The 14,545-nt window shown below is 39.7% G+C and overlaps 1 protein-coding gene across 4 annotated transcripts in view; it reads left to right on the top strand.

Moving 5' to 3' along the window:
* The window catches only part of ASAP2 (ArfGAP with SH3 domain, ankyrin repeat and PH domain 2), a 96,064-nt gene that overhangs the window by 13,624 nt on the left and 67,895 nt on the right, over window positions 1–14,545 (top strand). For all 4 annotated transcript variants that reach the window (XM_075414808.1, XM_075414807.1, XM_075414810.1 and 1 more), the window contains one exon: window positions 9,959–10,031. In XM_075414808.1, coding sequence (XP_075270923.1) covers window positions 9,959–10,031 — 73 coding nt within the window. The remainder of the gene's footprint in view (window positions 1–9,958; window positions 10,032–14,545) is intronic.

Here is a 14,545-nt window from a genome sequence, read left to right on the forward strand (position 1 = left end):
CGTGTCCAGCTTTTCATCTACCAGTACCCCCAAGTCCTTCTCAACAGGGCTACTCTCAATCCCTTCACCCCCCAGCCTGTATTGATAACTGGGGGTTGCCCCAACCCAGTTGCAGGATCCTCATGAGGTTTACACAGGCCCACCTCTCCAGCTTGTCCAGGTCCCTCTGGGTGGCATCCTGTCCTTCTGGTGTGTCAACTGCATCACTCAGCTTGGTGTCATCTGCCAGCTTGCTGAGAGTGCGCTGCATCGCACTGTCTCTGTCACTGATGAAGATCTTAAACGTTACTGGTCCAAATACAGACCCCTGAGGGACACCACTTGTCAGTGATCTCTATCTGGACATTGAGCCATTGACCACTACCCTCTGGATGTGACCATCCAACCAATTCCTCATCCCCCAAGCAGTCCACGCATTAAATCCATGTCTCTCCAGTACAGAGAGAGGGGTGTTGTGGGGTGCAGCTGTGGATATCATCTCTCTGGACTTCTGTAAGGCCTTTGACACAATCCCCCACAACACCTTGTCTTTGAAAGCAGATATCAGCAATATTGGTGGTGAAATCATGAAAAGAGAAGGAAAATGTATCTCTCGGTGTAAAAAATGGTTAATGCAGGAGGTGGATGTGTTCTGGAGAAACAGTTGGCAGAAGTGGCCTCCATTCTTTTCTCTTAGGCAAGAGGTTTTGTTATAGAAAAATACTTGGTATCTGCCCCCTGCTTAAGTATCTGTTGCATTTCCAACTTTATGTAGTGAGGGAAGCATGTGGAAATTGAATGATTAATACACAGATAGAGCATCACTTTTGTTCAGTGTGCAGCAGTATCATGTAGTGACTTGCACTAATGATGCAACATTTTGTAGGCTCTGAACCTCAGATTTGGGATTGCTCTTTACTGACAGAGGTGGTTTGTTAGAGAGCTCTGATTTTTAGGCATCACTACTTTGTTTTAAGAAGCAATAAAATCATTGGACAAAGTCATCATGCTCAGGTGTGTTTTTGTGTACAAAATACAACAGTGTCAAATTTTCCCATCTTTCACCTTTGCGACAGAATTACCTTGTACTTACAAGTATTAATTTCCCAAAGCAGTGGTATTATGTCTTTCCGCTGTGTATACCCTTTGCTGTATGCACAATAGCGTGGAGCCTAAATTTTTACTACATTTTTCTGCCAGATAGGCCAGTGCTTGTTCAAACAGATTGCCTTGGCATTGGGCCCACAAGAACCACAAACCCAGATGCTGGAGAAATAATGCTTTTGTGGAAAGGGACTTTGCAGAGACAATTCTGCCGTAAGACCTGTCCTTTTTATTGCATATCTGTACCTTCACAGTCTCTTAAGGAGACAGATCTCACGCCTAAGACCTTATTTATACAAATTGTCATAGTTACTGTAGTATATAACATTCTGGAACATTTATTCACATGCATATTCCACATAAAGTAATTACCCAAAATTAAAGTTTAAAAAATAATTCTTCTTGAATATGTTCAGAGGCTAGAATGCCTTGCCCTAGACTATGCCTGTGAGGTTGTTTCCCACCCTTTGTATCAGTCCCTCCCTGAACGTGTCAGATGATCGGTGGAAGGAAATTGGGGAGGATTTAGAGAAGAAACTAATACATGGAGGGAGGAAATGACATAACAGTAGGAGAATGGAAAGAGGAGTTTAGAAGGGGAAAACATAATGTAGGAAGTTTTTTACCACCTTCTGTAACAGGACAGTGAATTGAGGCCAGCAGCGTAGACAGTTCATTTCTAATAGAAAAAAACCAAACTGAGATAGAATGTCTGTGGATATCTCTGATCTTTTGGGTCAGAGAAGATTAATTACAGCAAGTATCAGATTGCCCGTAAAGATACACCAGAAAAGGCAAACGATTGTGCTTGCTGGATACAAGTATGAAAACTTGCTGTTGTTACTTTTTAAACAAGACCAGTCCAGTTAAGGGCACAAGAGCTGATTCTTGCTCTGCTGGCTTTACAGTAATTATTTGATTACTTCTCTTCTCCTGACCAAATGACCAAATTTCTTCCTGTGTCCTTTTGTTTTTGGGAAGGACGTTCGTATTTGTGTTCAGCATCTGCAGCAGCCGCTGGCATTGTTACTATTATGAAATATTGGAATGGGTGAAGTACAGAAGGATTTATGGCTATTGAGTAGCCTGATATTTTAATGCAAATTGGTGAAGTTGAAAGTGAGATTATATTTTGTTTTAAAGATATGATGGTTAAGATAATTGTTTATACTGGATCTATAGTTAGTATGTTAATATTTTATTTGTATCTTTGTCAGTTAGATTTGCAGTATGGGGAAGAACACATAGGTTTCTGTCTCCAGGATTATTTTTCAAATTACGTGAGGATTTATTTCCCAAAATTCTGTTACTGGTTTAGCAGTACTTCCAAGCATTTGTTGTTGTTGTTCCAATATGCTTTTTGTTTCTTAAAAAAAAAAAAAAAAAGATTACCTTGAGACTCTTCACAAATTCGGATCCAGTTCTGTGAAAACTTTCAGCAAAAACCCCATGCAAATAACCAGAAATGTGAAATAGTTAATTTTAGCCTTTCTAAAATGAAGCTGCTGTGGGTGAGAAGAAAGGAATGTATTAGAGACTTTGAACTGTTTTAAATAAAAAACAGAGCAAATATGATGGCCTTCTCCTTCCCCTTTCTCCCTCACAACTTCCCACAGTAGGCTGTCGTGCAGTCACAAAGGCACTCACACTGAGCAGCGAGAAGTCAAGTTTATTTTTTTTCTTTCCCTTGTCTGGAGTTAGAAAACTTGGGCTTCTCGTTTCTCTTGAGAATAGCCTGTTGGGCTATGTAGTGTTTCTGGATAAGAGGCTCTTGGTCTTTTTTTAAACTGATTGCTGGAAACTGGGAGATTATCCTGGAAAAGGATGTGTGTGTGCTTTTCATTGCTTGCTGCCCTACACATCTGCTGTTGGCCGCTACCAATAGAGGGTATCAGGTTAATTGGAGTGTTGATCTGACCCAGTACAGCTATTTTTCTGTTCCTCTACAGATAAATAATTATTTTCTGGGCCACAAAGAAGTAAGGCACTGGTGTTAGGACACTTATGTAAAATAAAGACCCAGACTTCTGCTGAAAGTTTGGCACAAATATGTTTAATGATCATCTAACCATTAGAGCCTGGCGTCTCTGCAGTTATGCTGCTACTGCCTTGTTTTTCCCCATACCCTTTGGTTCTGTAAAAGGTGCCAAAATCATCTTTGGGATGTTGGATTACTCAGTTTCTGCCTTCCTGCTTTTCTTCATCCCCCAGTTAAATACGGTAAAAATAAAACAGTTTGTTTTCCCCCTGCTGCACTGAAAAGAGCAAATAATACATTCATTTTTTATGCCAGCTTGAAATGTGTTAAATATATTTATTAATTTGAACCAGTACCCCTTCCAGAAGAAGGAAGCCTGTGTATTGCACAGATCTGTTTATACAATATAGATTTTTGGATTGTTGCTAGTTTTGAGCTGCTTTTTTATTTTCGGAAGCAGAAATTAAATGTTTGAACACTATTTCCCAGTGGACTTAAATCTTTCTGTGCAGTGTGAAACGGACTTGAGCAGCTTTATAGTATTATTTTGAAGTGTCAGGGCAGATTGTAGCATATGAAGTAGGATGTAGAATAACATTTCAGGAAGTTTCAGTAACCTCAGACTGATTTGTTCCTGGCAAGATGGGTTTGGTTGTAGTCAGTTGGCACACTTTATTGTTCAGAGTAGAAAGCTTTGAAGCAGTTAAAATGGAAAATGGCCTTTGGCAAGAGAAACTGGACCTTGTTCCTAGATGAGGAAAAAAGCTTTGCTATTTATCACTGGTGGTTAAGTCCTCCTCTCTCTGGTGCTCATTGTAAAAGCTGTGTTTTCTTCTGTATATTTTGGTATGCTTGTCCCCCTCCCTTGTATACTCATTACAGATATGTTTGTTGCTAAATTCTCTTCAGACATATAGAACTTTAAAATATTTTGTGCAATGATGTGAATTGCTGCTTCTACACTCTATTTGGGCCTTAGAAATGCATTTATTTGCAATTTTGGAATTTTCAGCCAGTGACACCCCAGTAACACTTGTGTTACTGAATACCTTGTGAAAAATACATTAGCAGTGTGTCCAAAAGGTATTTGTGATGGCTGCCAAAATGTTAGCCTTAACTTGCTAGGAAAAAAACAACATTAATTACAATTTAAAAAAAAATGCATATTGCAGGTAATTTTAGGGTTGGGTTTTTTGTGGTGCATGTGATCATGTGTGGTAACTGCACAGAGAGTTAAACTAGTTGAAGATACAGCAAGAAAAATGAAAAAACTAAAGATTTTTCAAGCACATTAAATAAATTGTTTGTAATTGTTTTCAGTGTGTAGCCTTAGGTTGTAAGGTAAAACAGATTTCAGGCTAAATCATGTTTCTGTGCCATTTGCAGAGAGATTAGCCATGTGTTTTGAAGAAGAATACTGATATGAGCACCAGGTTTGATAATAAATTTCCTAACATTCCTGTGTTTTAATCCAATATTACCATTTATTTAGAAGCCTTGAAATTCTTGTGGAGAACAAGATCAATACCAGGCTGATCATAGCACATTTGTTTTAGACTTGTCAAACAAGTGATCTCGATGATCTCTAGGTATGCTACCGCAACACCACATAGTTTCTGAAGTAAAAAATAATTTACCTTACAAATGGTTTCACAGGGTTAATATTAGAAGTCACATGAGTAAGTAAATCAACAGAAGGCATAAATACTGTGTTTGGAAAAGTACTGCACTGACAAGGGCATGCTCAAGAAAGTCACTTTTGAGTTTATGTTTCAGTTCATGCTGCATAGCACCACTTCTACAATAAAATAATGCAGCTTATTTTCTAATGTACTGTATGGAATTCAGGGTTTTTTCCCTAAATCAAAGCTAAATTTACTATTTATCAGAAGAGGGAGATCTGAGTGCTCATTAGTAGAAACTGAGTGGGACTATGAAAATTATTTATATGGCTTCTTTGACTACAGTGTGCTGAAATAAACAGATGCCAAAATAAACAGTCTTGCAGTAGAGTTTGAGTCAAAACTAGAAGCATTACATGAGAGGACAAAATGATCCCATCATATGAATTACGTGGTCACTTTTCTTCAGGTTCAGAAGTTTACTGGGCATTTTAGGTGGGTTAAAAGAAATTATAGAAACTGCAATATCAGAAGCCATTTTTTATTTCACTGCTTCTGATGCTACTGAAAGTGCACAAAGCAGTTGCATTAGGGGAGGGTAGCATTTTGGCACGTGTGTGCATTGATGTAGTGTGAGTATATTTATGAAACAAATACAGGATTAGAAATTCAAAGTACAGTAAGGCTACAGCTGTCTTTAAACTGATTTCTGAGTGCTAAGATTTGAGCAAAGAACAGGATGAGAAAATACGAAGAACAGTACTAAAGACAAAGAGCTGACATTTCCAAGATTTATGCTGAAATTACTCCTTTGAAACACTAGTTGTGAATAAGCACCAATGTCTTTCAGTTAAACAAAGGCAAAGTTCCCCTCCGCATTTTTTGGTATATAAGCAAGAATAAAATACAGTTTTAAGGGTGCAAAGCTTTTCAGTATTTTGTCCATTAGTCTGTAGGCATACATAGTCACTCTTACATGCAGCATTATCAAAAGATTTCACAAAGGAGTGGAGGACTAGAAGAAACCTCCTATAGGAGCAAGTCTAGTGTCTCACCACAATAGGAAACAACTTAATAATCTTTCATTAATTTATTCAGGTCCCTCTTAAAATGACTGGATATCTGTTACCCTGTACCTCCTGTTTGGAAAGCTTTCCAGAACTGGATTTCTTTTTCCCAATTCCTAGTCACAGTCTGTTCAGGTACAGCTTTTACTCAGCTGTTCTCACGCTAACATTATTTTTTAGCTTAAATGTTTCTTGGTGTTTATCCCTTTTTCCTCTTTGTAACCACCAGTAAGGAATTTAGGTAGGGCCCTTTCCATAGAGGAGAGAGGAGGCTGCCTACAGCCTGTCTGTCGGGGCAACTGAACAAGCACAAGGCATGGGCAATCAGTGCCATAGTATCCAAACTAAATTGTACTGATCATTAATTGCCTACATAACAGCCCAGACACTTTGGGTGACTGGGGATCATTTCAGGAAGGCAGCCTCTTCTTCCTACATTTTGTGCTTTTTAATTATTTTATTTATTTAAGCATTTTGTGCTTTTTGTTTGTTTATATTTGTGTAACAAGCACTTCCAATTTTCTTGAGCTATCTGCTTGAGTTAGCTTCTAAGTTTGCTACAGCTTATTCCCAGTAATCTAATTACAAAACCAGAACAGTTCAAGAAAGACTTTTTATTCCATTCCATACTTTACATACCGGTGGATGAAAGCAACAACTACATTGCCTCCCATTTTTTCATGTTTATCAGAGTCAAAAATCCAGGTTTCAAAGAGACTTGTAAGCTGTCAAGGCCAACACTCTGGACCTACACCTTTTTTTGGATTTCAAAGATTATGTAGTATTCAGTGACTTTTTTTCTATTGGTCTGTTTCCTTGTCTTTGGGGGAAGCAGATCTCCTCTATCTTCATGTTTTTGTTTTTCATGGCTATATCACTTTGGTACCCTGTGGTGATTCTGTAATCATCTGGTAAGCCAAACTCCTTTGTTCTCCTTAGTTTTTTCTGACTGATTTCCCAGTTCATATATGTATTTTCCCACGGATACACAACTTTGCAGTCTTCATTGTTGAATTTCTTCCCATTCTCACTAATCACATCAACGAATTGAATCAACAATATAACACTCATATTTTTAAAGAATGAAATATAGTTTATCTGTCTGACAGCTTGTTCTTTTGTTAATTACAGTATTCTTTTGGGTTTATATGCAAATACAGTTGCCTGGAGTACTGACTGTCACAAATTACCTCAAATCCTCACTTTTTTTTTTTTTTTTTGTGTTTTTTGACTGGGTGAGGGAGGAAATAACAAGCTTGAGTCCATGTTGCCTTGATACAAAGGTAGGATACTTTGCTACTGGGATATTTTTCCTCTCTTTTTCATGGATTTCGAGTGAATCATCTACCTGAACAGACGCTGAGCCGAGACTTCAGCTAGTAAAGTCACTCTTCAAGTCAGTGTTAGTCAAAGTGGTATTTAGCCCGCGTCAGTCATACTGGTTCCCTGGATGTTTCAGCATCATTCTACAGGCTCAGTGTCTGCTATCACCATGAAAATGTGGTAGTAATTTCCAGACAACTGAACTTACAAAGCCTGTTCTGCTGTAGTGAATGAATACGTGAAGAAATGTTGAGTCTAATGTAGTGCTAAGGGTTAAAAGAAAATGAAGCTGGTAGAGATAACAGTGTAATAAAAGTGCTTGCCACGTTCATGTGGCTACTGAATTGTTCAGAAATGTCCCTGGAGGATTCTTTAGCAGGAGCACCTGGATATGTTGGTCCTCCTGCTTATTCCTGTTTTTCCCATTGTCTTTTCCATTGGGTCATGTTGTATCAAGGGGCTGCCTGATAGCCAGAGCTGGAAAGTTGACCCAGCTGAAAAAGAACTGTTTTTTTTCTCCCGCTTGCATCCTTTTAAACACAGATCTCTTCTCTCCTGCAGTTTATGCCATGTCCCTGCAAGCACTTGCACTGGCTCAGCTGAGAAGGCAGGCAGGGGAAGAAGGGAGGACCCAAGGAAGCCTGACCTGGAAGTCCTATACATTTTCACCACATTAGGGCTTTAGGTTTTGCTTGTTCTGTTGCCCTCAGTACTGTCTGTGGGTTTGGGTTTTTTCCCCGTCATTCTTGTTTTGAATTTTTTTTGTGGACGGGCTGGCTGAGATAGCTGGATGCTTGAATTGTCATCAGTGGTCTGTTAGGGGCATTGCTTGTCGTTTCTGTTGGACCCTGACTATGCTGTGCCTTACGGGTTTGCTCTTCTGCTGCCTAATCCAGTGAAAGCAGGAGTTGATTGAGAGAAGCTGCAAACAAAAATGATGGCTTTGATTGAGGAAGAGGATTTAAAGTATTTCCCTTACTGCGAGTCTGTGCCTTCTGACTGAGGCAGTTATGGACTTCATGATTTTATGAACCCATAGGTCTATCTCGATCCCTGACCACAGTAGTACAACTGGTTCATAATTCATCCAATGCGTTTATCCTTCCAATACTTCTCTTTTTTAAGAACTGCTGTTGTCTTTTTTTTTCCTTCTCCCCCTCCCCCGGTCTGAACTGCAGAGATTAAATAATTTACCAACTGCACACACACTTAGCTGGGAACTGAATCTGTAACTTGTAAGTCTCTGGCCATCAGCCTTCTTTTTGGACTGTTATTTGTCATGCGTGTAGATGGAGACATTCCTTTCACTTTGTCTCCATGAGGGTAATTGCCCGTTGATGAAATTATCATTCCTCTGTAGTCAGCTGATCAGATGGTGCTTTTCTGAGGTTATTTTTAGAAATCATGGAATACACAGTGGGGGAGTTTACTTTGTGTACTCCTATCCAGACAGGTGACTAATCTAACGTTTGAGATCGCACTGTACACAGGTTTGTTATATTGGATGCAATTCAAATTGTTGAAGAGGGTGAACAGATCTGTGTGTGACTTTCATGGGCTTTCTTATGGTGTTTTAACCCCCTTCCTCTGTACTGCAGAATTCCACGTGAAAAGGCCTCTGTGCTTCTCCTGCTAGGATGTTTCAGATGTGAAATATAAAGATGCTGGAGGTATAACTTCCAGCTGATATTGCAGTACCATGACACTAGAATATTAAAGTTAAAGCAACATCTAAATCTGTTGGTTTCCATGGAATGCTGCAAAGATTTTGCCTAGCTGTTTGTGGTCTGAATGGATTCAGTTTAAGAATGCTCCCATAAATATGAAGGATAATGTTTCTTTTTGCATTCAGTATGTTAAAATAATTGGATGGGATCCTAGGGACTGACTTTTCCGCATCATTTCTCTTACACAAAATATTAACAATAACACAGTGGTAGGTCGGATGTGTAGCTGCTGCAATTCACTGAAATTTTTCGGATGAAAACTGGAATGAATTTGGTGCTTTTTGTTTGCTTTTTTTAGGATGTATCATGCTAAACAGCTCTTCGCGTAATATAATTTGTGGTGTTTGGTATTGTCTTCAGTGGGGTATAAAGACATCCCTGTCTCTGGAACTCATACTTAAGTTTTCTTGCAGTTTCACAAAGGTTTTTTTGTGGGTTGTTTTTTTTTTTAGTCATTTGTATAACCATAATTCTGCTTCTCCGTTCTGGAACAATTGTACTTTTTTGAGTCCGCCCATATATCACTTCCGTAAGCAGTATGGTTGCCTGCTTCCACTTCTTTCTTTGACACAAATTGGTTATAAGTGCTTGCGTATTCTGGACAGGATTTAAACTTGAATTTTATGTTGTGTTGGTGAAAGCTTTGCCTAGTGATAAAATGTGTGAAAGATATTTGAGAGATGTGCAATTTATCTTGTTCAGCATAGCAGTGAGAAAGTTCATATGGTTGGGAGTGCAGTTAATTAACTTACTTCAGTTAACGGAAACTGAAATTAAATTCCATTTTTAATATTCTGCCTGGGGAAGTGATATTGCTTGTTTCTTCAGCAATGTCAGACTATATGAAGTGTTGAAACTATTTTAAGCTTATTTAATAAATTAGCATAGGAAGAAGATACTGTGTAAATAGTTTCATTTTAGATGGTGCTGTGTATATGTGATGCTGGTCACTGGCAAAAGAGGAAAGATGTATTTTTGTGGACAAGGGTACAAAATAGGCTGAATGGATGGGGGTGGGAGCAACTGGCAAGTAATTTTTTAATTACAGAAATAAAGTTAACTAACATAAGAGTGTTATAATTGCAGAAGGATCTCGGGGCACAGGTTTACCAGAGGACCATCCAGTATTTCACGTTTAATTTTTCTCTTTTGTTCCAGGCTCTAGATGTTGACCGAACTGTTCTGTATAAAATGAAGAAATCTGTCAAAGCCATAAACATATCTGGTCTGGGTAAGTACATAATTGCTGTAGTTTATACTGGTGAATTGGAGGATTTAAAGTCGGTTGTCTTACTGGGCAAGTGCAAGGTCCTGCATCTGGGGAGGAACAACCCCATGCACCAGTACAGGCTTGGGGCAGACCTGCTGGAGAGCAGCTCTGTGGAGAGGGACCTTGGTGTGCTGGCTGACAACAGATTGACCAAGAGCCAGCAGTGTGCCCTGGCTGCCAAGAAGGCCAATGGCATTTTGGGGTGCATTAGGAGAAGTGTGGCCAGCAGGTCGAGGGAGGTTCTCCTTCCCCTCTACTCTGCCCTAGTGAGGCCCCATCTGGAGTACTGTGTCCAGTTCTAGGCTCCCCACTTCAAGAAAGGTGAGGAACTACTGGAGAGAGTCCAGCGGAGGGCTACGAGGATGATGAGGGGACTGGAGCATCTGTTCTGTGAGGAAAGGCTGAGGGAGCTGGGCTTGTTCAGCCTGAGGAAGAGAAGGCTGCGAGGGGACCTAATATATGCTCATAAATATCTGAAGGGTGGGTGTCAGGAGGATGGGGCCAGACTCTTTTCAGTGGTGCCCAGCAACAGGACAAGGGGCAATGGGCACAAACTGAAGCATAGGAAGTTCCATCTGAACATGAGGAAGAACTTCTTCCCTCTGAGGGTGACGGAGCACTGGAACAGGCTGCCCAGGGAGGTTGTGGAGTCTCCTTCTCTGGAGATATTCAAGACCCACCTGGACAAGGTCCTGTGCAGCCTACTGTAGGTGACCCTGCTTTGGCAGGAGGGTTGGACTAGATGACCCACAGAGGTCCCTTCCAACCCCTACCATTCTGTGATCGGAAAGACTTATTTATGTAGGTCGCTCTGAGAAGAGAGAAATGTACATTTTAAATAGCAGTCTTGAGCTAGTTGCTTGATCATGAGCTCAGTAAGGATGAAATTTTGTGCGGCAGCTGAACCTATGTAGCGGGTTTACTGCTAGCAAATGGGGAAGCCGTGCTCTGCTCTTTCCACCGGGTCTGGGCTACCTGCTACTTCTGCCACCCCTGGTGCTTGGCAGATCCCTAGATGAGATTTTTAGGTCATATAAAGCTGCATATGCAGTGAAATCAACTTAACTGGGAGTAGATGAGCACCTGAAATGGTAAGACATATATATCATCGGGAGCTGAGGGCATGGGAGGGGTGAAGTTATTCTCTTTGGCAGCAATAAGAAGCTACATTAGCTCTACTGCTGTGTGAAACCTCACTGCTCCTGGTGACTCCCAGTTATGTACGTTGAGAACTTCATGAGACAAGAGAGTTGATGAGCTGCGATTTTTTCATTGTTGTGATGCACAGAGTCAGATATTTCTCTTACAACACTGATAAAAATACAAAGAGCTATTGCTGCATGCATTTTTATGTGTGTGTCCACCTCATGGAGTTTTGTGTGTTTATCTTCTTTGAAAAAATAACTGAAGCTTTTGTTTTTGTGGATCATCAGCATTTTGTGAATAAAAAGCAGCATTTGTTTTTTTGTGGATAAGAATCAGCATTTTGTTGGCTTTTGTTCTCACTTTGCAGTTCATAGCAATTAGAGCTAACAAAACCTCTATTATATGCAAAATAGATAGGCCTGGCAACTTTGGAGAGCCAATATCTGACAGAACTTGTGGGCATGTTGGTGTTCAGATATAAGGTTATAACAAGAACTGCTGTTGCATTTTAATTCTTAGCTAATTAAAAGGAAGTTCCTTCTTGCCTAACGTAATGAAGCTGTTATCTTTGGATCATGGAGGCTCCAGTTTAAGATTCGTCTGGAGCTGTGTCAAGTGTTACTTACGTATTTGGCACCCTTTCTTCTGTTTTTTTGGTTGGTTTTCGGGTTTTTTTTGAGTGCTTGACTATGCCTCATAATCAGTGTACTTGTTAGAGCACTGTAGCAAATCACTACAGTTTTCGCATAAAATCAGTACCTTGCCTAGTTTTTAAATTCATGCTGCCCAATCTTGGCAGTAGAGGTTTGGAGGCATTTCTCTTCCACTAACAAAAATACCACTAACCCAACGACATGTCAGAGTTTCTTTTGACAAAATAAAAACTGTGGCCCTGCGCTCACAAAAACACAGTTACTGGATTTTTAATGTAGGTTCCCTAGTATTAAGTATACATGTTTTGGGTTTCTTTTTTAATGTATGAATTTAGGAACTGTTATGGAGGATTAGATAGTGACTTAAATTTGTACATAATTTAGTTTCTCACTTAAAAAAAGCCTCTAAACCCTCAAATAAACCTGGCTCAGATTTCTTTTTTTGATAGATTCCAAACCTTTCGTTTGTCAAACTTTTAAAATCCATCAGGAAGAAATTGTAGGGCAGGGAGTGTATTTTGCAGGGTTCCGTGAAAAACAGTTTCTTCAGAAAGCACTGTTCTTCGGAAGCGCTTGTGGAGTACCAGCTCTGCTAATAATATTGCTGCAATAACTACCATTAGCATTCTGGGGAATGTCTCAGAACTGCTGTTGAGCTGCTGGTGTGTTGGCTGTGTTTAATCTGATACATAGATCCAGAAGAATTGTGCCTAGGAAGCAGTAAGACTGCAGAAAGCAATATGGAAATAATTCACCTCCCTGGGTGTCTGTGTGAACTAGAGGAGCTGCAGCCTGCCACATGCTGGTTTTTGCTGTCTGTGCCAGTTCGTTCAAGCTTCTTCAGGTGTGAGTGTGTCACACAGTAGTGTTAGTTGAACATCCTTACTTCAACCTACAGCTCAAGTAGCAAGAAGTTTGGTAGGTGCTCAGCCCCGTCTGTTGATGCTGAGGAAAAGCAAGTACAGTTCAGTGCTAGGACTTAATTTTTAAGTTGAATGGCTGTATGCAAGCTGTCTTTTACAGGCTGCAAATTCAAGCACTCAAGGTATAAACTTGTAGAATTAATGCTATTTGTGTAACTTCAATTCTCCGTGTACATTGCATTATCACAGTCTTTAATTACATTATTATGCCACTACTCTGTAGGGTTTTAGTTTCGTATATTGGAAATCAAAGAAAATTTGTAGCTACTTGAGACATAAAGTTCTCAAATGGCTGTTGAATAGGAATGTGAACAGACAGGCTTATTTTTAAGTTGGAGCGTGCTAGGTTTATTGAACAGGATTCATAGAAATTTGGGCGAAAGACATTGCATTAAGAATCCTTTGGATTATTTTTGAATAAACTTGAAATCTGTTAATATATTCAAGAATTTCTTATTTTTTAAGAATCCTTTAATGTGTTGGCATATATAAATGGGCTTGAGATGAAACTGGATCATTGCTTATTTGAACGGATTAATCCTCTCTAAATAATCTTCAGGGTTTATGCTGGTCTCATGTAATGACCACGAAAGGGTCTTTGTTCTTAATAATGCATAATTCGTTTTCTAGGGTGTTGGTGTTTTCCTGGCTTCCTTTGAAGCGTTAGAAATTGGCCACAGCTAGAGTAAGAAAAAGGCAATGTTAACTTTCTCAGGTGCCAGCTTCTTGTGCTTTGTCCATGTGCGCAAGCTTGACATGGTCACTAAGCTTGGGTTCAGAAAAACTTTCTGGTTTATTCCACAGATCAAATTGACAGGGACTTTCTATGGCTGTCTACACAAGCAAGTAATGTGGTGTCCTAGGAGTGAATCAGTAGGTCGCAGTAGTTAAGACTGAGGCCCCTCAGATTTCCTTTATATTTTGATCAGGGGAACTTGCTTTAGGCATAGATTTCATCTCGTTCCCTAGGCTGAATAACCCCCCAACGCATGCAGCTCAAAGCTTTCTGAAGGGCATAAGCATTAGGTGTGTGCTGGATGACTTACATTGGTGCAACCCACGCAGTGATTCAGAACCTGCTGTCTCCATTAAGCGCTGGACCACTTCTGGAGCAGAGCTTCTGGTTTCATTGTCTCAGAAAGGAGTCTGGTTGTGAACCAAAACTGCTTTGAGAACTGAACTGGCCTGTGGTAAATGCAGACTACTAGGATTTGATTCAGATCTCCACTGCTGCTCTGAACCCTAACATAGATATGGGTTTTGTCCTCATCTGCAATGTAGTTTGTAGTCCCATTTCCTAAGATGACCGGAGAGTCTTATTTGATCTATTGTCTTCTATTGTAGAGACCCAGGACTCTGCCAAGATACTTGATCTTCTCTGTTTCTTTGTTCAGCACACGGTTAAACATAACAGCACACTGTTAAAATTAATAGAGCATTAATGAAAGACTCTGAAAGTTCATTATAGGGTTGGGAATTGTTATGCCATCTCCGGTATGGTGCAGAAATATTATGGGTCTTTCTAGGGTAGATACCTGTCAGATGATTGTTTTGTCTTGATGACACATTGTTTGTACAGCATGTGGATAGATACACATAAACCAGAATTAGTGAGATACGTCATACTTCTGGCACATCAGTGTTAAATTATAAATAATACATGTTTATTGCATCAAGTAAACTTTTTTAGCAAGAAGTCTGCTGAAAAGTTTTTCCTTTTTTAAAAAACTCAGTTGTAATTTCAATAACCTTT

The sequence above is a fragment of the Opisthocomus hoazin genome, chromosome 2 (genome assembly GCF_030867145.1).
Source record: "Opisthocomus hoazin isolate bOpiHoa1 chromosome 2, bOpiHoa1.hap1, whole genome shotgun sequence".
Classification (NCBI taxonomy): Eukaryota; Metazoa; Chordata; class Aves; order Opisthocomiformes; family Opisthocomidae; genus Opisthocomus; species Opisthocomus hoazin.